Source organism: Sprattus sprattus, assembly GCF_963457725.1.
Source record: "Sprattus sprattus genome assembly, chromosome: 3".
Lineage (NCBI taxonomy): Eukaryota > Metazoa > Chordata > Actinopteri > Clupeiformes > Clupeidae > Sprattus > Sprattus sprattus.
In genome coordinates this window covers 41,102,372-41,122,826 of record NC_137922.1, presented here as the reverse complement: position 1 = coordinate 41,122,826, position 20,455 = coordinate 41,102,372, and the positions used below count along the sequence as shown (strand labels likewise).

Sequence of the window (20,455 nt, the reverse complement as noted above, 5' to 3'; positions counted from 1 at the left end):
GGCAACTTGTGCATCTGATGTCACTCTTGGTCAGCTAAGTGTGAGTGCGCCGTGCGTGCAGCCTTGGAGGAGTACTCGTGAGTATAAGTACATTATCTCCCTTAATCTTCTTTACCTTCTGTTGTGCGCAGGTGGGGACCTCAGATGGTGCAGCAGAGAGGTTGAAATGTGCTTTTGATTCAACAGCTAGCGCAAAGTGCATCGCTTAGGTGTCTCTTTAATGGCCAATTGATGTGCCCCAATGCATACAACTCCATTGATTTCCAGTAAACTGCTTTTAGTGATCTGTTGTGGATTTCAGCTTCAATAGAAAGACATTGTGGTTCACCATTGGTCTTCCACCGACATGGAGGACCCTGATCTCCGTCAGCAAAAGCTGGACAATCAGGTAAGTCACAATGATACATTTTACAACATGTATTGACTGAAATTCAATAGCTATGTGAAAATTGTGCTGTTTATTGACTAGATGAAAACTATCATGATGTGATATGATAGCTTGTTTACATGAACCACTAGTCAATGTGTAATGACTTGTATCTTATAGGAATGTAATATCATTGAACCCTTGGAAGTGCAGGCAGACAGTCAAGTTACAGCATAGTGAACCTATTATACCATTCCATTGTGTCCAACTTCAATGGCTTGACTAGTTTAGCATTGATATTCCCTTTTAAGGCAGATTCCTGGAACTTGAATGTTGTTTATTTGAGCATTTTCTCCTTTTTGCTTGTCACCGTTTCTCTTAGCGAAGCTTGCTGATAAAAAAACAGCAGAAAAAGAGGTCAGACACCCAGATGGTCACAGCCAATCTTGACACGCGACCCAAAAATCGCAGACAGAAAGCTGGAAGCGATGACACGGCCCTGTTAATTGAGCCATCCCCAAGCAACACATCCTTGAATGGTCAGTGCAAAAACATTGACGGTATCAATCAACTATATAAACACTGTCCGACACAAGGGTTTAGTTCAATCTAAATGTTTCCTTAATTAACAATATGGTTCCAGCTACAAAAGACAAAGATGTTGTGTACAACCTTATAAGGTATGAAAATACATTCAGCCCAGTGTTATGAGTGCTTTTGCAAGGACTGCCGCAGGATCTTAGGGGCTTAAGCATTTCACAGACACAACACTAATTTCTCTCCCATTTGCAGTCTGTTTTTTCCCCCTCATTTGCCGTTCATCATTGGTAGCCCCTGGCAACAGCGAAACAGTCTAATTGTGTCTTGATTGCCAGACTCTCCAACTGAACAGCCTCTTGATGGCGTGCTCGAAGAGATCAGCCTGGGAGAGCTCAACATTTCTAACCAGGCAAACAGGGCCCTGGCTGAAGATGCCCAGCCAGCGTTTCCCATCATCACAAAGACTCTCGACTTGGACACAGAGAGCCCAACAGAGTCCAACTGCATCCTAGGACCAGAGAGCCAAGTAGAGGAGAAGAAAACCAAAAAGAAAGCAGTAAAAAAGGCACAAGGAAAACGTGAGGATAATAATATTCCATTAATAAATAAATGCCACTCATCATGCTTGAACAATGGATAATGAATCAAATTATGTGTAAAATGTCCTCTATGTTTATCTATATATGCATGATGATGATGATACAGTGGACAAAGATGATGCAGAGGGTGGAGAGAAGCAGAAAGAAAAGAAAGAGAAGAAAACAGCAAAGAAGAAAGACAAGAAAAATGAAAATAAAGTGAAAGCAACGCAGAATGACGAGGAACAATGTAAGTAAAAAATCTTCCAACGACAATTCATAGCATGTATTGTTTTACAATAAACCAGTGAAGAGTTCCTATGAAGACCATTAGTCTTCCATACAGAACTATTAAACTGATTTCTTAATTATAATGTCTCTCCTCTAGCCACGATACAGATTGATTCAGTAACACAGTTCCAGATAGGCGATGAAACTATGTCTGGATCAGAACCAGAGGGTGAGAAGAAAGACTGGTCCAAGAGTCCTGTCCCTCCCACTCCAAAGAAAAAACGAGTGATAAAACGTAAGTTACACAGGGTGCTTTAATTCAAACAGTAAACTACGTGCTTGGCATCATATCGCGGTCCACTACTAATCTATTTCTTTGTACCATATGACCCATATGTTCTTACTACTTTGACATTACTTACCTGCTGTTGTTGCTACTGTCCCACAGCACGATGTCAGTTGAGCGACAATGAAGAAGACGAGGAGATGGAGCTTGTGACATCCGCCAAAGAGTCCAAAAAGAAGGAGAAAAGAGACAAGATCAACAACAGCATCGCTTCTCTGAATTCCAACTACAGGGAGTCATCCTCTGAGGGTGAATCATCTGGGAGAGTAAGCACATAAATACAAATAGTTTTTCAACTGTTTAGTTGAGCATTATATAATAATAATAATAATATAGCATATATGAATGTGTCAGTAAGCTTCCAGACAGTCTGGCTATTATTTTGCTTTGGCATTGTTTTGCATGGACTCAGCACATTAAAGGTTGTAAATGGCCTGCTCATTTGGCTGCATGAAAATTATAAAAAGAAGACTAGCACAAAAATGTATATTTCCTGTTGTTCCACTTAACCCTAAAATATTTGTATATCTGTCCACCTTACCTGTTCTTTGGCCAGGGATCCTCACTTTCTGTTGAAGATTTGGAGGAGTTCGCACTGCGACCCGCTCCAAGGGACGTGACCATTCAATGCAGAATCACCAGAGACCGGAGAGGGATGGAGAAGGGCATCTATCCCACCTACTACCTGCACATGGAGAAGGAGGATGGCAAAAGGGTGAGGAGAGAGGAGAGGAGAGACATATATAGGGAGTGTCAAAATATTATAACATGTCAGTCCAAATAAGATATTGTATTTCTTTTAATACATGTTGTTCTACTTTATTGTTGGTTAGGTGTTCCTGATGGCTGGGAGGAAGAGGAAGAAGAGCAAAACATCAAACTACCTCATCTCAACAGACCCTACTGACCTATCCAGAGACAAAGACAGCTACATTGGCAAATTAAGGCAAGTGCCATACTTTAACTACATCTGTGTTAAAAATCTGTTGGTTTTTTTGCTTGTGACTTATTTATTTACTTACTAAATCACTTACCCACTAACTGACTTACATCAATTGTATTCATCCATTAGGTCAAATATCTTGGGCACTCGCTTTACCGTGTATGACAATGGAGTGAATCCAGACAAAAAGCCATTTGTTCAGGAGAGTGAGAAGCTTCGACAGGAGCTGGTGGCAATATGTTATGTCAGTCCAAATAAGATATTATATTTCTTATTTTTGTACCTTCTTTCATTATGATAACTAATTGATACCCACTCAACTCAAACACGCACAAAGTCATCTCTATTGATTGCCATGCTGTTTTATATTGATGACTGTTTGCGCCCCCCCTCTCCCCTGACAGGAGAAGAATGTTTTGGGGTTCAAAGGCCCTAGAAAAATGACTGCGATTATCCCAGGGATGAAAGACAATGATGAAAGAGTCTGCATTCAGCCCAAATCTGTAAGTTCTCCTTCTTCCAGTTAAGATCAAGGTTTAACGTCAGTGTGTGTGAAAATCACTTGTTGTCATAGGGATCAGCAATACTGGTAATTACTACTGCCCCCATTGTAATAACAGCAATCTCATAATAAAACCGCACCATGATTCATTGACTTTATTTCAGTTTTGCTGTGCCTGAGCTTCTGTGTACTCCTAGTGGCTACCTCATCTCCTTATCTCTCCCTTGTTCTTTTCTCTCCATCTATGACTGTTTTTCAGGAGCTGGAGACTCTGCTCACCCGCCACGAGAATGGGAACTTGGAGAACCTGGTGACCCTCAACAACAAGTCGCCCACCTGGAATGAGCAGACACAGTCCTACGTGCTCAACTTCCATGGAAGGGTCACTCAAGCCTCCGTCAAAAACTTTCAGATTGTCCACCCTGACAACGGTGAGGGAGAGAGACATCTCAAACCTTTTGTAATGTTACTACACCGGTTTAGTTATTCTAAATGTCTGTAATCATTTGACAAAGTCCTCCATGAAAATGATTTAATATTTGTTTACATTTGAAATAAAAAAAACTAAAAAACCAAATTGACTTGAAAAAGTAACAGCCCCCCTGACACTAAATACCATTTTTATTTACGATGGGAGATTTACGCTTAGATCAAATTAAATATAATTGCCTGATATCCTTTAAATATTTACCAAGCATCAATTATTCCATTATTTCCTAATATTGTATATAGCTTACACTGTGTAACATACGATTTTCTAACCCTTATACCCACAGTGGACTACATTGTCATGCAGTTTGGGAGAGTGGCTGAAGATGTATTCTCCATGGACTACAGTTTCCCTATGTGTGCATTACAGGCCTTTGCCATCACTCTGTCTTCCTTTGATGGGAAGTTAGCTTGTGAGTGAATGGGCATTGCATAGAGATACGAATCTGCTAAATAGTTGGACTAAAGATGGCTTTGAAAGTAGTACCTATTGTGAAACTAGCAAAGGTATGGAGGGCTTGCCATTGTCACTTTTCAATACAATGCTTACTCATGGAGTATTTTATTTCGACAAGAAACTTGAAAAAACTGACAGTGAATGTTTCAGAATACCTCTGTACACCACACTGTATCTAAACATAGTAGGCATTGTCAACAAGCACAGTTGAGCTTTTGCAACTGTCATGAATATTTAAAAACTTTTTGTAAGACTTTATGTGGCAAATATAAACCACTGACAAGCTCTAACAATCTTATGTAATATTAGCAAGACTTTGTTACATCTTATGATAAAATACCTTTCATAACAGGGTGTTACTTCACTCTGTATAAATGGGAGTGCTGAATAAATCTGAGTTGTATGTATTGAATTACTAGAGTTCTGTTATAATTGAGTCAGGATTAATAATGACAAAATGTCTGTACCGGATTAATGACCAATGACTTTACGTATCTATTGTATAACCTTTCCATGCTCGCAAAGTCGCAAAACTCCAGCAAATACCAGCAGAAGTTACATTATTTGTGGTTTTAAGTCAGTGCAGCAGGTGGCAGTGTCCTTTTGAAAATAATAAGCTTGGGAGGCAAAGTTGCGGCGATAGCTAGGAAGACTGTGTGTCTGTCAAAACACGCTGTCTGTTACTCACTTGGTTTATTTGAATGGCGTCAGACTATCCATAGCAATTCCAGATCTGTCAACTGCGCAGCGTGTTACAAGTTTGCACTCATTCAGATATAACGAAAAAGAAGAAAAGGAGTAGAAGTGAATGACCGAATTAATACTGTAGCGTCGTGCATGTCAACAAAGTTGCGCATTTAGTCTGGAATACTCATTTTACAGCCACGTTGCGTACTCATATAACTTTAGTATAATTTTCAACATCGATCACGAGTAAGGATGCGAGACCGAACCAAAGAGTTGGGGAATGTAAGTACTAAAAAGTTTACAAGCCGACCAGCTAGCATGCGCTAATGATAGCAACCTCTGCTAGCGAGCTAACTTCACTTGCCCTTGTCATTGCTGTGCCACAGTGGTTCATTGTAACATTAATTGATCCTCATTGTTCATAAGACACCTCGCTAAGCGATTTTGTCATTAACTATCTTAAGTAATGCCTGTGAAATTGTGTTCATTATAAACATAATGGTTTCCTGAAGTTATGCTGGTTGCATGCTACCAACATGAATTGCTTGCTAACGTTAACTTCCTATAGTACAACAACGGAAGGTTGCCAGTACTGTTTTGTAAGCCTGCTACAGGCTGGAAGTGGAAAGCTATTTGACATTTTTGTTACGTTTTCGACATGTTTTTGTCGTGTTTAAAAGGTTTCCTAAATTGGTTATCACATCAAGTTCACTGTTTAGTAACAAAAAAGGTGGGTTGCACATCCGCCCTAAGGCCGCGAAGTGGCTGTCATTTCCAGCCTGGAAGACAACGTTGAACCTCCATACTCAGTTGAAGGGGCCGTGAAGTTTTGGTAGCGATAACCATGCATAGGTGTGTGTTTGGTTGCATAGGTGTGTGGTTGCATAGGTGACAACATTCTGTGAAATATCTAGCAAGGTGCTGAGTCCTCAGACGAGGATGAAGAGAGAACTCTTATGATCAAGCCAGGATCTGCTGAGAAAGAAGAAAAAGAGAATGAGGCTTTCTTTAAGAAGGTGAGGTTTGACATGAAACACCTAGAATTAAAAAAGATCCTGTACTGCACAGGACACTCAAACAAACGTTTGGTGTTGAGTCACTTTTAGTCTTTCATGCATGTCAGAAACATTACTCCCTGGGTTTTTACTTTTGATACTCCTTTTGTATGCTTATTGCTTAATAATCAGTGTAGCCTACATCTGTTACAATGTTTTGTTTCACATTTGCCCTGTGATTCATCAAGGAGCTAGAAGTTGGAAATAAATATGACATTATTGAATAGATGATGAATTAACATTTTGAAGTGGATGCTTCACATTCTATACTTCTTTCTTGATTCTGCATCTGCAGGTGCAAGAGGTTCGGGAAGGACTTGAGACTCTGAGGAAGAAGGTTTCAGACCTGGAGACCAAACAGAAAACCATTTTGGGAGTTGCATTGCCAGAAGATAGTCAGTAGCCCTACTGTAGCGATGTTGTGGGAGTACAGTTATATTAGAATACTGACAAATATTGTCAACTATTATCCTTCACATTATTCACATAGGTCAAGAAGCAATTGAGTTTTTTTGCACAACCAAAATCACTGACTACTTCTGACTACAGAAGGATGTGGTTGACTTTAGAAAATGTAGATTTTATGCACATAACGTTGGACATTACCATAGTGCCATTACACTCAATAGAAATGGTAGGATTAAAAGACAAAATATATTTCTTCACACTATGTGTGATTGCTGCTGTGTAGCCTATAAAACCCTTCTGGTTTGTGTTTTAATGTTTACAGGTATGAAAAAGGAACTTCAGTTGCTCAGGGATGAAATCAAAACAATAGGTGGTCATATTCACAAGAAAATCAAGAGTAAGTACTGTGAACAAACAGATGGTACAGATGTAAATGAGGGGAATTTCCTATTTGTTGTGTATAAAGTATGTAATTATAGTTATATAGTTGTAGTTACAGTATTTAGAAGAGGCTTCTGTCTGACCAAACATTAAATAAAAAAAATACAAGAAACAATATCAATATAAACAATGTAAATTATCAATTTAAAGTAAACTGATCTATTATAATTATTATTATTATTACTAATAAGCAGTGAATTAATAATTTGATTGGTAGGTCTTGAACCTAAGAAAACTGAAGACGATGGAAAATATGTCCCCATCAGTACTAGAATGCAGAAGACACAGGTACTTGCCTTCTTAATTAACAGAATGTTTTTCATTCCAAGATTCTGTAACATTCAATTCAGTAGCTGTGTTTGTTACAACGACTCTTAAATCTAAAATGTGTTTTATACTTTGAAGGTTCATTTAGTCACCTTGTTGTTCCTCCCTCATCTTGTTGTTTATTTTTCACTTCCTCTAGCATGCCATCTTGTCACGCAACTTTGTTGACCTGATGGGCTACTGCAATAATCTTCAGGCTAACTACAGAGACCGGAATGTGGAACGAATAGAAAGACAACTTAAAATCAGTAAGTTTATTACTTATATTATCCAGTTGTAGAAATCATAACCGAAACAAAGATGGAATGTCATAAATTGTCTTTGATTAAACATTTTTGATTATCTGATCCCTAACTATGCTTTTGTATGTTTCACATTTACTTCCTGATCACATTCCTCCCTTTTTTTAGCCTGTAGTTCAGCAACGCAAGAAGAAGTGGAATCTATGATAGAGACCGGACAGACTGATGTTTTCACGCAGAATGTGAGTAATCGCGAGCGAGAAGCTTAACTAATATTTTTTTAGCTGGCTGCAGCTGATAAATCCTTACAGTTTCAGTACATCATCACTGTTATTCAGATATAGTTTCAACCAGTTACAGTGTAGTTAATATCAGCTTCATAAACATTTGTATGTTTCCTCAATTTCACTTTGGTAAGATATTCCTTGAGTGGCTGTGCCCCACCCTCCTAGACTAGACTAGAGTTCCTCTGATGGCCCAATGTATGTGTCATGCTGTGACATTATTACACAATATTATAACACTGAGCTGTGGTGGTATAGTCTGCATAGCCCAGATACCTGCCCTTAGTCGTCTGCAAACTGGTGGCTTCAGTGTGTAAGTCCGATTCACTTTTTGACTTGCCCACAGATTCTGGGTGATGCTACCGCTACCAAGCAGGCGCTAAACGAAATTGAGACGCGGCGAGATGAAATCCTAAAGCTGGAGAAGAGCATCAAGGACCTTAGTGACCTCTTTCAGTATCTCCACATGGAGGTGGAGGCACAGGTGGGCAGCCATTTCCATTATCCTACCCATAGACCCTCCCCTACAGATGAAAGGATGACTGGATGTGATTGCGAATGAATGTAAATAATGTGAATTTTAAGTGAATATATGTTCCTCTTAGGCAGTTTCCTGGAGACCTACATAAATGGTGCGAAAAGGGCATTATTATATCTGGGTACATAAAATGCTCAAAAGAACATAATAAATGTTCATAAATTAATTGCAACATGGACAGAGTGACTTGTGCATATTTGTGAAAGACACAGACTCAAAAAACAGTGTGAAAGGTTAAATGGTATACCATCATGAGGAGAGACCATTCCATTCAGCTTACCCCGCCTAAAATCAGTGATGTTACTGGTGAAAGGAGGAAGGAGAAGTTGAAAAGTAATTATCCTGATTGTTTGTGGCCTTCAGGGGGAGATGATTGACAACATCGAGAACAACATTCTCAACTCCACAAACTACGTTGAGAAGGCCGTTACTGACACAGCAAAAGCAGTAGTCTCCAGCAAAAAAGCGCGCAAGGTGAAGTGCTCTCATTTAAAATTATCATTTGAGGTGATTTTCTGTCTTTAACTTCAGTAGCTTTAAATCTATTGAGTTAGAGTCTAACATGGTTTCTTTTTTCCTCTTTTTTTGTAGAAGAAGCTCTGGATTGCACTGTGCTGTTTCATACTCTTGTTAGTCATAGCCATCATCATTGCTGTTTCTTTCACCGGCTAGTGAGATGTAAGTGCTTCAGCTTCATAGTCCTGACCATACCGCATGTGTTGGCTGAGAAATGTCATTATTTATGCTTACTTTTGGTCCATTGTGTTGGTCCATCTTCTCATAAATGTTTTTGTTTGTTTTGCAGTACTTTCCTCAATTGCACTGTCCATCCCTTGGAATAACAGGAGACCTTGTGTTAATGATGTCAAGGAACCTTTTTACTAACAGTTTTTTCCATTCAAACAGACTTAAAGACAGACTTCTCCCTTTAGCTTTGGAATTTCAAATCTGAGCATCATTTTTAACCTTGGATATTCCTGGACATCCTTCCACCCCGCAACCATGAAAATCGCTACCATATTAACTGAACCAGTTTAAGTTGTTGTCACAGCTTAAAGGTCACTCAAAAATGGTGGTGGCTGCACACTGAGCTGAAACCCATGGACTTTCATCAAGGGGGACTTCCCAAGAAGCTTGATTTTGTCTACTCAGGAAAATCCACAGAAAGGAAATTTCTTAAATGCAGTTGTTGTTTTACCACACTAAGTGCCCCATGAAACACTGAGAATATTCACTGACCGTTACTTACCCTGACATTACATCGACATGAAATGTTACCTCTGAGTCATTTGATTTGACTCAGAAGGTGCTGCTTAGAGGAAAAGGAACTGCACAAATCCAGCTGGGTCATCCCTGTACAGATGTAAAAATGTTTCACTGAGATGCACCAGCTGTCTTAAGTTGTCAACTTCATTCATGACGGCCCTACCAGTGGTTGCCTCAGTGACTCCCACCTCCTCTCCAACTTTTGTGTTTTTTGCCTTATATGAGGCAATGTAATGTTAAAGCTTTCAGAACTTGAGTATTAAGCCTTACTGAATGAAACGTGAGGAGAGGCTCAAGAATGGTGCTTCCATTTTGTTATATCTTAATGCACTGTCAGGACCTATGTCATGTTCACCTGTATGCACTGTATGCCCTAGTGCCTCGACCCTACTGCCTTTCCTGCAGCTTTGTTCCTGTGTGCTGTTCACTTGTTTCCCAGTTAGATATTATCCAGTTCTGAATCAACCTTTAGCTGCTTTTTTCTTACTCTTAGCCAAGGTAAAGGAATCGGATAGGCATGAGTTTGTCATCTCAGACACCTCTTTGTCCCCTATATGCTGTCTGGAAAAAAAGGCCTAAGAATAAGGGACCAGAGGTTAAAGTGCAGTTGGTCATCAATGGGGAAGACCGATCCTCAGGTGTTCAGACTTTGGAGATATGGGTAGGATATTGGGTCCGAACACATTCTATTTCACTCAACTGTCATGTTTTATGCCAAACTTTCAGTCTTCAACTCATTTACTAGTTATGTAGATTTGTTGGTTTTATTGTGAAATAAAGATTTTATTGTATACACTGAGTTTGTGGACGATGAATGTTTGATGCATTGTATGAAAATATCCCTTAGCAAGTGATTTGTGATGAAGCAAGATGTGATGGATATTGCAGAACATGAAGGTAACCTATACACACCTGGAGAGAGTTGTTGATTAGCTTTTCAAAGGCCTTTCACCCGTCATTCAACCCAGTAAATAGGTAATGAGGTAGTACAATAATCAGAGCACTGAGTTCAGGCACAACAATCAAAGCCAACTATCTGAAGTTGGAGTCACTGGGAGAAACAAACCACTGTTTTATCACTTTATTATCAGCTATCGGTCAGTGGAGACATGTACTATAATAAACTCCTCAAAAAAAGTTTGGAAACGTTTCTTCAGTCGATTATCCCTCCCCTTTTATAATACCAATTGGTATTGTATTGTATATCGTTTGAAAGCCTGATTAGTCACCTTTACAACGAGGTACAACTTGTAAGGATCGTGCATTCGTGGAATGAGCAACACAGCTAACCGTGTGGGTAGTGGCCCACATTTCTTTGCCAAAATCATAAAAAAAGTTCGGAAACGTTTCTTCAGTCGATTATCCCTCCCCTTTAATAATACCAATTGGTATTATATTGTATATCGTTGGAAGGCCTGATTAGTCACCTTTACAACGAGGTACAATTTGTAAGGATCGTGCATTCTTGGAATAAGCAACATAGCTAACCGTGTGGGTAGCGGCCCACATTTTTTTGCCAAAATCATCAAAAAAAGTTCGGAAATAATGCCAATTAGTATTGTATTGTATATCGTTGGAAAGCCTAATTAGTCACCTTTACAACGAGGTACAACTTGTAAGGATCGTGCATTCGTGGAATGAGCAACACAGCTAACCGTGTGGGTAGGCCCACATTTTTTGCCAAAATCCCCTGCAATATTCTTCTGTTGGTATTCACTCTTGTTCTGAGTTGCTTGGTGGATTGGCAGGGACCTCAGTAGCATGTGGAATATCCATACGCAGCCACAACAGCTTGGCACCTCCTGTGGGATGGCATCCCATTCCTGAACCAGAATTTGTAGCAAGTCAGCCAACATGGTTGCGTTGGTCACTCTGGCACGTACAGCACGCCCAAGCTGATCCCACAAGTATTCAATTGGGTTGGGGTCTGGACTCACGGCAGGCCTTTCCATCCTCTCCACTCCCAAGTTCTGGAGGTACTCTGTGATGATCCTGCCTCTGTGGCGTTGTCATCCTGGAGGATGGAGTTAGGTCCCAGGTTCTGGAGATATGGGGTCGCCATTGGCTCCAGAATCTCATTCCAATATCTCACTAAATTCCAACAGAAGAATATTGCAGGGGATTTTGACAAACATTTTTGGGCTGCTACCCACACGGTTAGCTGTGTTGCTCATTCCACGAATGCACGATCCACATGCTACTGAGGTCCCTGACAGTGTAAAATGAGTAAAGTGTAAAAACGGTCAATACGTGTTGTTTTTTTCTTAATACTGTGGGAGAATCATCAAATCCACCAAGCAACTCAAAACAAGAGTGAATACCAACAGAAGAATATTGCAGGGGGTTTTGGCAATTTTTTTTGGGCCGCTACCCACATGGTTAGCTGTGTTGCTCATTCCACGAATGCACCATCCTTACAAAGTGTACCTCGTTCTAAAGGTGACTAATCGGGCTTTCCAACGATATACAATACAATACCAACTGGTATTATTAAAGGGGAGGAATAATCGACCCAAAAAAATGTTTCTGAACTTTTTTTGAGGATTTTGGCAAAAAAAATGTGGGTCGTACCCACACGGTTAGCAGTGTTGCTCATTCCAGGAATGCACGATCCTTACAAGTTGTACCTCATTGTAAAGGTGACTAATCAGGCTTTCCAACGATATACAATACAATACCAATTGGTATTACTAAAGGGGAGGGCTAATCGACTGAAGAAACGTTTCTGAACTGTTTTTGAGGAGTTTATAAAGAAATATAAGAAAAAAGATTGCCTGAAGAATGTTCTATTTCGTCACAAGGGGGACAAACTTTTTCATGAAAGTCTGTGGGAAACCATTGACAGGATTGGGATAAGTTAAGAATGTTATACGTAATGTAACTTTTTGAATTACTACATCAGAACTTACAAACAAAACAATACAAAAATAAACACTTAAAACTTGAGTGCCTACTGCCAAATGAATGGAGCCTGTCTAGATGCAAACCAACAGAATGCATGTTATATTCTACATGTGAGTTTTAAAACTTTTTACCGAAAATAAAATATTTGAATGTAACGCCTTTGTAATCACCAACATTTGATTAATAAACAAGTTAATTACAAGCTCTCAGTAACTAACAATTAACAAGCAAGAGGCTTATTGAATTCAAGTAACTCTTCCCCTGTACTTCTTTACAGGAAGCTCTGGATCGCGCTGAGCTTTTGGGTACTCTTGTAAGTCAGGACAACCATTGCCCTCACCCCTGATTCAAGACGGTGCATTTTATTTATGGTTACTTCTTGTTCTCGTCATCATTTGTTTGTTTTTTTGATTTTGAAATGCTATGATTTGCATACAGCCAAGAAATCATACCACTGCCATTTTGCTTTGAGACAGCTCACTTGATGAAACATGATTCTTGTAACTGAACACTTTCAATAGATTCAAAAATAAAATATTTCCATTGCCAACAGTCTTAAGCAGTAAGCACATGCCATAACAATCCCTCCACTGAGATGTATTGGTATACTTACAGGCCCTTTTTATTTGGTTATTTATATCCATAAAATCTATTCTAAAAGTACTCTGCCAAGGAGCTACTCAGTGACCTCCATCTCTCCCTCTCCAGCATCAATCCTGCATATGAACAAGTAGGTTTTTTTCTGTACTATGAGGCAATGTAATTCAGAACGTAAATATTAAGCCTTACTAACACAAAGGTGAGGAATAGCTCAATAATGGTGCTGTGTACACAGCAGTCTAGAGTGCCACCACCTCACTGCCTGTTCCAAAGCCATATCGGTGCCTTCTGCTCTTCTCTAACTCTTAGGTATTGGAAAAGCACGTTTCTTTTTGTCTTTGAGAATAATTTGTTATTGTACACACTGAGTTTGGGGATGACAAATGATCTAACAGCTGTTTTCTATGTGCTCATATGGGGACATTGGATATCAGAGAGTGTTTGTGATGAGGCAAGACCTTTGACGGGTATTGTAGTCAGTGCGCTGACTGTGCTCACGAAGAGCGCAATATAGGACACTACATTTCCCAGAGCGCAGGTCCGCCCATGAGCATATCAGGCTGTCAGTCACATTCGATGATTATCGAGTTTCGAAACCAAACAGGCTGTGCGTAGACCTCTGTCACTGTGAGTAAAATCTACGCAACTTTCTAGTCCTGGTTCAGGCGTATCAGTGTGAGAAATATAGACCTATTCTTGATTTTAAGAAAGTAAAGTTCTAGTTTAGGGATGGTAGCTTAGTTGGAAATAATGGAACTGTCTGTGACGAAAAAAATACCTGGTCAAGTTCAAGAGTAGTGAAAGTGAAACCTATGTTTTTTGTTTTGTAATGTTTTGTAATGGTAATAATATGCTACCTTGTGTTAGTATATGTTATTCATCTTACGTAGCCTATACGTGAAATGTTAAAAGCACATGTGCTTTTTTATTTAACCATTCTCTTTTTTAATATAACCCTATCTTGATACCATTTAGGTGAGCGTGTTTAATTCCTTATTGCATATAGTCACTTTTTATTAATCATTGGGGTTTTATGTCTAGTCCTCTAGCATGAACGATAGCCGAGAGGCTGAGACGTTGCCTGCGGAAATGGATTCAACAACCACCTACTCTCAGGTCGTCTTTATTGATGTTCCGCGATCTTATCCACCCAACAACAATGTCACATGTGGTTATACTTTGACGGGCGGTCTGCAACCTCACCCAAAAGACTGGATCGGAGTTTACAAAGTGAGTCCTGCCAAAACGCCGAGCAATGTTTTTGTGTCAGTTTTCGATACCAACATGGAGCTTGGAAAAAGACAAGGAGTACACTTAGTTTGCAACTGAGTTGAAAACGTATATTGCTGTTGAGGACTTATTTCACAAAGGTGACTTTGCAACTTTCAGATGGATCTTAAGTAGTCCTATACTGTAGAAGCTGAGACTCATCATTGTCAAGCTGCTGTTCATGAAGGCATGCCTGAAAGACAAACTATTTCAGTTAGGTTCTATGCTTTTTTCTAGTCATATAAAACATTGGTGACATTATATTTATTTACACTCATAGCCTATTATATTCTTTTCTCATATGCATCACTAAAATATAACATGCTGAGAAAATTGTAGCAGTAAAATTAGTACAATTGTAGGCCATCCTGACCCTCTGGGAATAACACAGTGTAACAGGGACATTGTGAGTGACTGTGCATGTTGTGTGTAGGTGGGTTGGAACACCACTCAAAACTACTACACCTTTGTGTGGGTGGAACCGTGCTTGGATCGTTTAGGACCAGATCCTGTGACACGACAAGTGGTTTTTAATGGTAAATTGAAACATTACCATTGTGACCACAACCTATAACTCAACTCATATTTTTGTACATGGCTGTGGGGGTATGTCATATCTTAGTTTAAAACAATTCAAAGGATAATGAACTCTAAAAAAACTATATTTATTGTGTACTTTTAAGAATTCTGAGTACTGAGCTGCTGAACTGTGTTGACCCTGTTGTGACTTAACTTGCCCTCTCGTTTATTGATTTATTTCCCATTTAGACTACTACCTTCCCAAGGATGACGGGGATTACCAGTTCTGCTATGTGGACCACATGGGTCAGGTGAGGGGAGCCAGCACTCCCTTCTGCTTTGAGAACCTCCAGGATCACACGCTTTACACCAGCCTGGAGAATGACATTTTAGTCGTCTCCACACAGGTGTGTCTCAACATTGCATCAATACACACTGTATTCATCTGGAGTCTAAAACTAAATAGTGAGCATGGAATACATATGTCATGACGTAATCTTATGTTTTTTAAGGTCAGTGCACCTCAGAGCCCTGGTGGACAATCCAGTTTTGTAACTCTCTCTTTCTTTTGTTTGATGAGCTTGACAAAAAGTATGCATGTGCCGATCAAGCAGATTGTGCTAGTACTACATGATCAGGCAGATGTCATTATATTGTAAAGAAAAAAAAACAAATTGTGTTAAGTAGTGGTTTAAATATGGAATATTATGACATAATCAAGCCCAAACAACAAAAACTAAATTTGAATGTAAGTGTAACTTCTCCTCCCAGGTCTGAGCCTATCTCCGTTAGCAGGCGTTAGCAGATAAATATCATGACGTAGACATGAACCAACCAGTTGATTATTATGTTTATGTTAACACCAGCATTGATGTTTCTTCACAATGCAGTCACATCATTTAGCTTACATTAGAAAGAAAAACACGTTTAAGTGTGCAGTACCTCTTTTGGGGAGCTAGGGTTTGGGTTGTTTATGTGTGCATACAAGTGGTGTGGTGCATAGTGATGCATTTGTGTGTAGAGTTGTGTGTAGAGATGTGTGTAGAGTTTGCACACTTTCGTCACAATGCTAGTGAGGTGTGTGACTGTCTACAGGAGCAGACAGAGCAGATGGAGAAAGAAAAGGAGGAGCTTCGCCAGGAGGTGGAACATCTCAAGGAGGGCGAACAGATCCTGAAAAATGAGCTTGATGGAAGACTGGAAGAGATCCATCGCCTCAGGGTCAGTACATTTATTCTGATGGTGCACTCGATTACTATTATGAATGTGAGTTATTGATAAACTTGTTTGTGATATCATACTTCTCCGTTAGCTGACCATTGAAAAGATGAAAAACTCAGTGAGCACAGACGCAAAGCCACCAGGATGCGAAAGCACAGATGTGTTGATGGAACAAGTGAGCCCTGAAGAAGTTGCTGGGCCTGACTTGAAACAGCCAGAAGAGGTACTTTTGCACTTGGTAACCTTGTTTGAATATATAATCAGTGGTGCAAGTATGATATGGTAGATACATCACTGTGGACTTTAAAACCCACTAAATGATTTAAATTGTATGTGTAATATAGCTTAAGTATTGAGTCTTGGGCTATTTTTATAGAGCTATATTTTAGAACCACATCTGGGACTGTGACCAGTCCACACACCTACAATGGCTTCAAGTAAAACTTCTCCTCTCAATACTGTGTAGTTTACTGTCTTAGCATATGATAAATAAATATCTTAATACATTTCAGAGCCTTGCACAATCCCAGGCCCCTCTTGATGAGGAATATGACAAGGCACTGCAGAAGATCAAGCAGCTAAAGGAACAACGAAAGGAGCTTATGGCAACTACAGAGGACCAACAAGCAGAGATCACACGGTAAGCCATTACATACCTACCTCTATGCTAATTAAATCTTTAGTTAAATCTTTTCTATTATGCTTATGTTAAAAAAAAAATGTTTTATTGTATTATTATAGTTAGTTTCTAATATGTAGGCACTCTAAGATTCTTTTGAATGAAAAGTGCGTTAAAAATAAAATTAATTATAATTATTTTATTATGCTACATCCATAGCCACTCTCTGCTCATATCAAAGCACTTTGAGCTGCATTCTTTATTATTATTATTTTTATTATTATTATTATTATCTGTGCTGGATCTTGAAACTGTAAAACATCTGGATATTCAGCAACAGAGTTTTCAGAGAGTGGTAGACCACAAGTCATTGTTATAACTTTTGTATGCAAAGATTTAACACATTTTTTTTTTTTTAACTATGTTATATTTATATTTTTACAATCCTGAAGGTTAAATTTAAAAGTGAAAGAGATGGAGCAGGACTTAAGCAGACTGAGGGATGATGTTCAACTCTTCCAGGTCCGTAGCAGTAAAACTTTCTGTGCACATGTGTTATGTTTCTAGATTACTGACACCCTGTAGTATTATGATACCTACCAAGGCACATGTTGTACACTTGATATTAGAGATGTCTGATATTATCGGCCCACCGATATTAGCATAAAAATGTAATATCGGTCAATATCGGTATCGGATTTTTTTTTTTTTTTTTAAGTCAGCTCAAACAAATGTTTTTAAAATTGTGCAGTACAGTGCACATTGTAATTGACTCATATGTGTGCATTTATTCAATTAAGGTTATTGAGTTTTAGTTAAAGAAACATACTGCTATGTTGCACATAGTTGTTCAGGTACAATGTTTTATCATTTGTGAAGTCAAGTTTGCCCTATTTGTTGTGGGCATTGTCCAGAGTATCTCAGGGAGAGTGTAATCCAAACTGTTGTCTGGGACCATTAAAAAAAAAAACATGGCACTTTTCCCTTAAATTAAGTTGAAGTATTTTTCTTATTTTGCACAGACAATGTTAACATTTGGAAAGCCTTGTTGCATTCAAGAATGCATCCAGTGGGGCATCACAATAACATTAAGCATGTTGTGTTAATTCCACAATAGGAGATATGTAATGTTACCTAAATTAGGTTTGAGGAAAAATAACCCAAATATCGACATCGGTATCGGCTGATATCGGAATCGAAAATTTAGAGTTGGACAATATCGCATATCGGATATTGGCAAAAAAGCCAATATCGGACATCCCTACTTGATATATAATGTTTGACTGTGTTTGATGTGATATAATTATATTAGAGATATAAATTCATTCCTATGGCCCTACTTCATTGAGAGCATGGAGCTGCCAATGCCATGGCCATGAGTTGAATTTTCAGTCAGCGTTTGTCTTTTTGAAGAAATTGTAGTTGTAGTGTAGTAAGTTGTAGTGTAGTTGTAGAAAGTTGTAGTGTAGTAAGTTGTAGTCTAAGACTTTGCTTAGTTTGACATTGAACTTTACACTATTCACAGTTGGTCTGAGGTTGTGTCAGTCATCTAAGTGGTATCCCTCCTCCAGGTGGACCTCCAGAGCAGTCAGAATGAGAAGAAGAATGAGAAGCTGTGTGCTGATGTGCAGCAGCTGGAGGAACTGAAGAGAGACTTGGAGGGAATAAAGAAAGAAAAAGAGAGACTGCAAGCAAGCCTGTTAACCGTCACACCTCAGAGGGAGGATGAGAGCACTGTGAAGGTAGGTCTGAAATAATGCTGAACTTTTTCGTTACATTTTTAAATTGAATTCAAATCGATAATCTTTTTTTTTGTAGAGAAAATGTAATTTGTACCAACCAGAGGTTCACCGACAGAGCAGGTTTGTCTCTCCTGCTCATTTCTTGATGTGACGTGGTTCTTTTTCTCCACACAGCTCCAAATGGAGGCTTTGCTCAGCCAGCTCCAGGAGACCAGGATAAAGCTACGGCAGGAGTTGCAGGGTGCCAACGAGGCTGGCAAGCGTGCGGAGGCAGCCGAGCGTGAGCTGAGGGAACTCAGGTGTCAGTTGGAGCAGAGGGCCACCACCCAGTCTGTTAGTGATTCCCAATGCAAAGACATTAGCCTGGAGGTGAGGCACCATTTTAAGGTGGCGTCTAGTTATGCCACTTATACTCCACTCCTTTTGTGCTGGCTGAGCCAGACTGTTTAGTTCCAGTCTGACTATGCAAAATAAGTGAGACATGCAGAAGGATGTACTGTGGATAGCCATTCTTTTCTTTCTTATGTAATAACCCTGGCACCAGTGCACAATTTGCTATCATTTTCCACACAATACTACAGACTATTCCTCTCTTACTCACAGATTAAGCTCAACGAAGCACTGAGAACTATTGATGACCAGACAGTCATCATAGACCTGGCAAGAGAAGAGCAGGAAGACTTTGCTAAGAAAAATCAGGTGACTTACAGTGAATGCAGACTTTCTTATAATACTTAACAGCATAGGTATGAACGTTTCAGCTATGTTGGTCCCTTGGGGGAATCAGTAGGATGTTAATTATGGCCGTTTTATGTTCCTCAGGAACTCCAAAATGAAGTTGATGTGTTGAAAGAAGAGTTGGCCCGTGTGAAGCCAGGCACTCCTGCTGCCCCAGACTCCACACCGTTTGCATACCCTAGCTTCTCCTCTTTCACAGATCCCAGCGCAAACAGTCTGCAGGGTCCCCTCCTCTATGGGAATCCTTATGATAATTCAGGTAAGTGCTTCTGTCAGACACTACCACTTAACATCATCTGTAGTCAGATGGTCATTTAAAATGTGAGTTTTTCTATCAATAGATTTTCGTATCTAGTCTTATGTAGGTATTGTTATCTAGTTATTTCTGTCAAAAGTGTCACCTGGGTATTCTTTGAATGTTGGTCATATTTGTGGTAAAGTTTGATTTCCTCTTTCCAAAACAGAGGGTGCCAACGAGGACAAGGTAAGCATGCACCCAGGCTGTCTGATCTTCTGTTTGCTTTGCCAACTTAAGACTTTCTGCCTGATGAAACCGATACCATTGCCGTCATTTCTTTCTTCACCCGCAGGTGCCCCAGTGCCAGCACTGCCTGATATCTTTCCCTGGCATCAGCCAGGAGCAGCTGACACAGCACGAAGAGAGTCATAAAGTGTGCCCCATCTGCACCCTTATCTGTGACGAGATGGAGCAGCAGGAGTTTGAGGATCACGTCTACACACATGACATATAAAGCTGCTTCAGAGTTTGCACTTTGTTTCTGACGTAAATCAATTTGACCGGCAGTGACTTATTTTGCAAAATTTCCACGGTCCTTCCCTTTAAGTTTTAAACTGTAACTATATAATCATATTTTAGGGAGCTGAGAATACTGTCGAGAGCACTTTAACTGCACAGCACAAATTCGCATAGGTGTCTATTATTATAACATTTTACTTTTGCATTGTATAAAATTTCGGTCGACTGACTATATCTGGGAAATGTTTCAGTAAATACAGATTCTGTACCTTTTGCAAAGATTATGTTAACCAGTAAAACTGATGAATAATAAAACATTAAAAAAGCTTATGTTCATTTATTTATTTACATGTTGTTTATTATATTTACAAGGGAAAAAAATGTC

At 39.4% G+C, this 20,455-nt stretch overlaps 3 protein-coding genes across 5 annotated transcripts; all 3 read left to right on the top strand.

The window, feature by feature from the left end:
• Nucleotides 1-346: 346 nt before the first annotated feature.
• LOC308362469 (tubby protein homolog) lies at nucleotides 347-4,417 on the top strand (the record flags this gene model as incomplete). Its single annotated transcript, XM_080835140.1, has 12 exons — nucleotides 347-388; nucleotides 750-906; nucleotides 1,243-1,485; nucleotides 1,613-1,735; nucleotides 1,874-2,011; nucleotides 2,165-2,328; nucleotides 2,619-2,777; nucleotides 2,896-3,008; nucleotides 3,135-3,249; nucleotides 3,410-3,508; nucleotides 3,767-3,938; nucleotides 4,284-4,417. The coding sequence occupies 12 exons, from the start codon at nucleotides 347-349 to the stop codon at nucleotides 4,415-4,417; spliced, it is 1,659 nt and encodes a 552-aa protein (XP_080691266.1).
• A 678-nt stretch (nucleotides 4,418-5,095) lies between these two features.
• On the top strand, nucleotides 5,096-10,439 carry stx4 (syntaxin 4). Its single transcript, XM_080835143.1, has 11 exons — nucleotides 5,096-5,422; nucleotides 6,055-6,156; nucleotides 6,491-6,590; nucleotides 6,926-7,000; nucleotides 7,262-7,332; nucleotides 7,511-7,619; nucleotides 7,782-7,855; nucleotides 8,244-8,381; nucleotides 8,799-8,909; nucleotides 9,027-9,113; nucleotides 9,241-10,439. The coding sequence occupies exons 1-10, from the start codon at nucleotides 5,393-5,395 to the stop codon at nucleotides 9,105-9,107; spliced, it is 891 nt and encodes a 296-aa protein (XP_080691269.1). The 5' UTR covers nucleotides 5,096-5,392; the 3' UTR covers nucleotides 9,108-9,113; nucleotides 9,241-10,439.
• A 3,350-nt stretch (nucleotides 10,440-13,789) lies between these two features.
• Nucleotides 13,790-20,400, top strand: calcoco2 (calcium binding and coiled-coil domain 2). Of its 3 annotated transcripts, none has more exons than XM_080835133.1 (14): nucleotides 13,790-13,832; nucleotides 14,247-14,435; nucleotides 14,908-15,010; nucleotides 15,243-15,400; nucleotides 16,089-16,214; nucleotides 16,306-16,437; nucleotides 16,727-16,854; nucleotides 17,286-17,355; nucleotides 18,405-18,575; nucleotides 18,750-18,944; nucleotides 19,179-19,274; nucleotides 19,398-19,572; nucleotides 19,778-19,797; nucleotides 19,904-20,400. In XM_080835133.1, exons 2-14 carry the CDS (start codon nucleotides 14,256-14,258, stop codon nucleotides 20,063-20,065), a joined length of 1,716 nt encoding a protein of 571 aa, XP_080691259.1. In that variant the 5' UTR covers nucleotides 13,790-13,832; nucleotides 14,247-14,255; the 3' UTR covers nucleotides 20,066-20,400. The 3 variants fall into 3 exon arrangements, with proteins under 3 accessions (XP_080691259.1, XP_080691260.1, XP_080691258.1); XM_080835134.1 differs by lacking the exon at nucleotides 13,790-13,832 and adding an exon at nucleotides 13,844-13,880; XM_080835132.1 differs by lacking the exon at nucleotides 13,790-13,832 and adding an exon at nucleotides 14,028-14,047.
• Nucleotides 20,401-20,455: the final 55 nt, after the last annotated feature.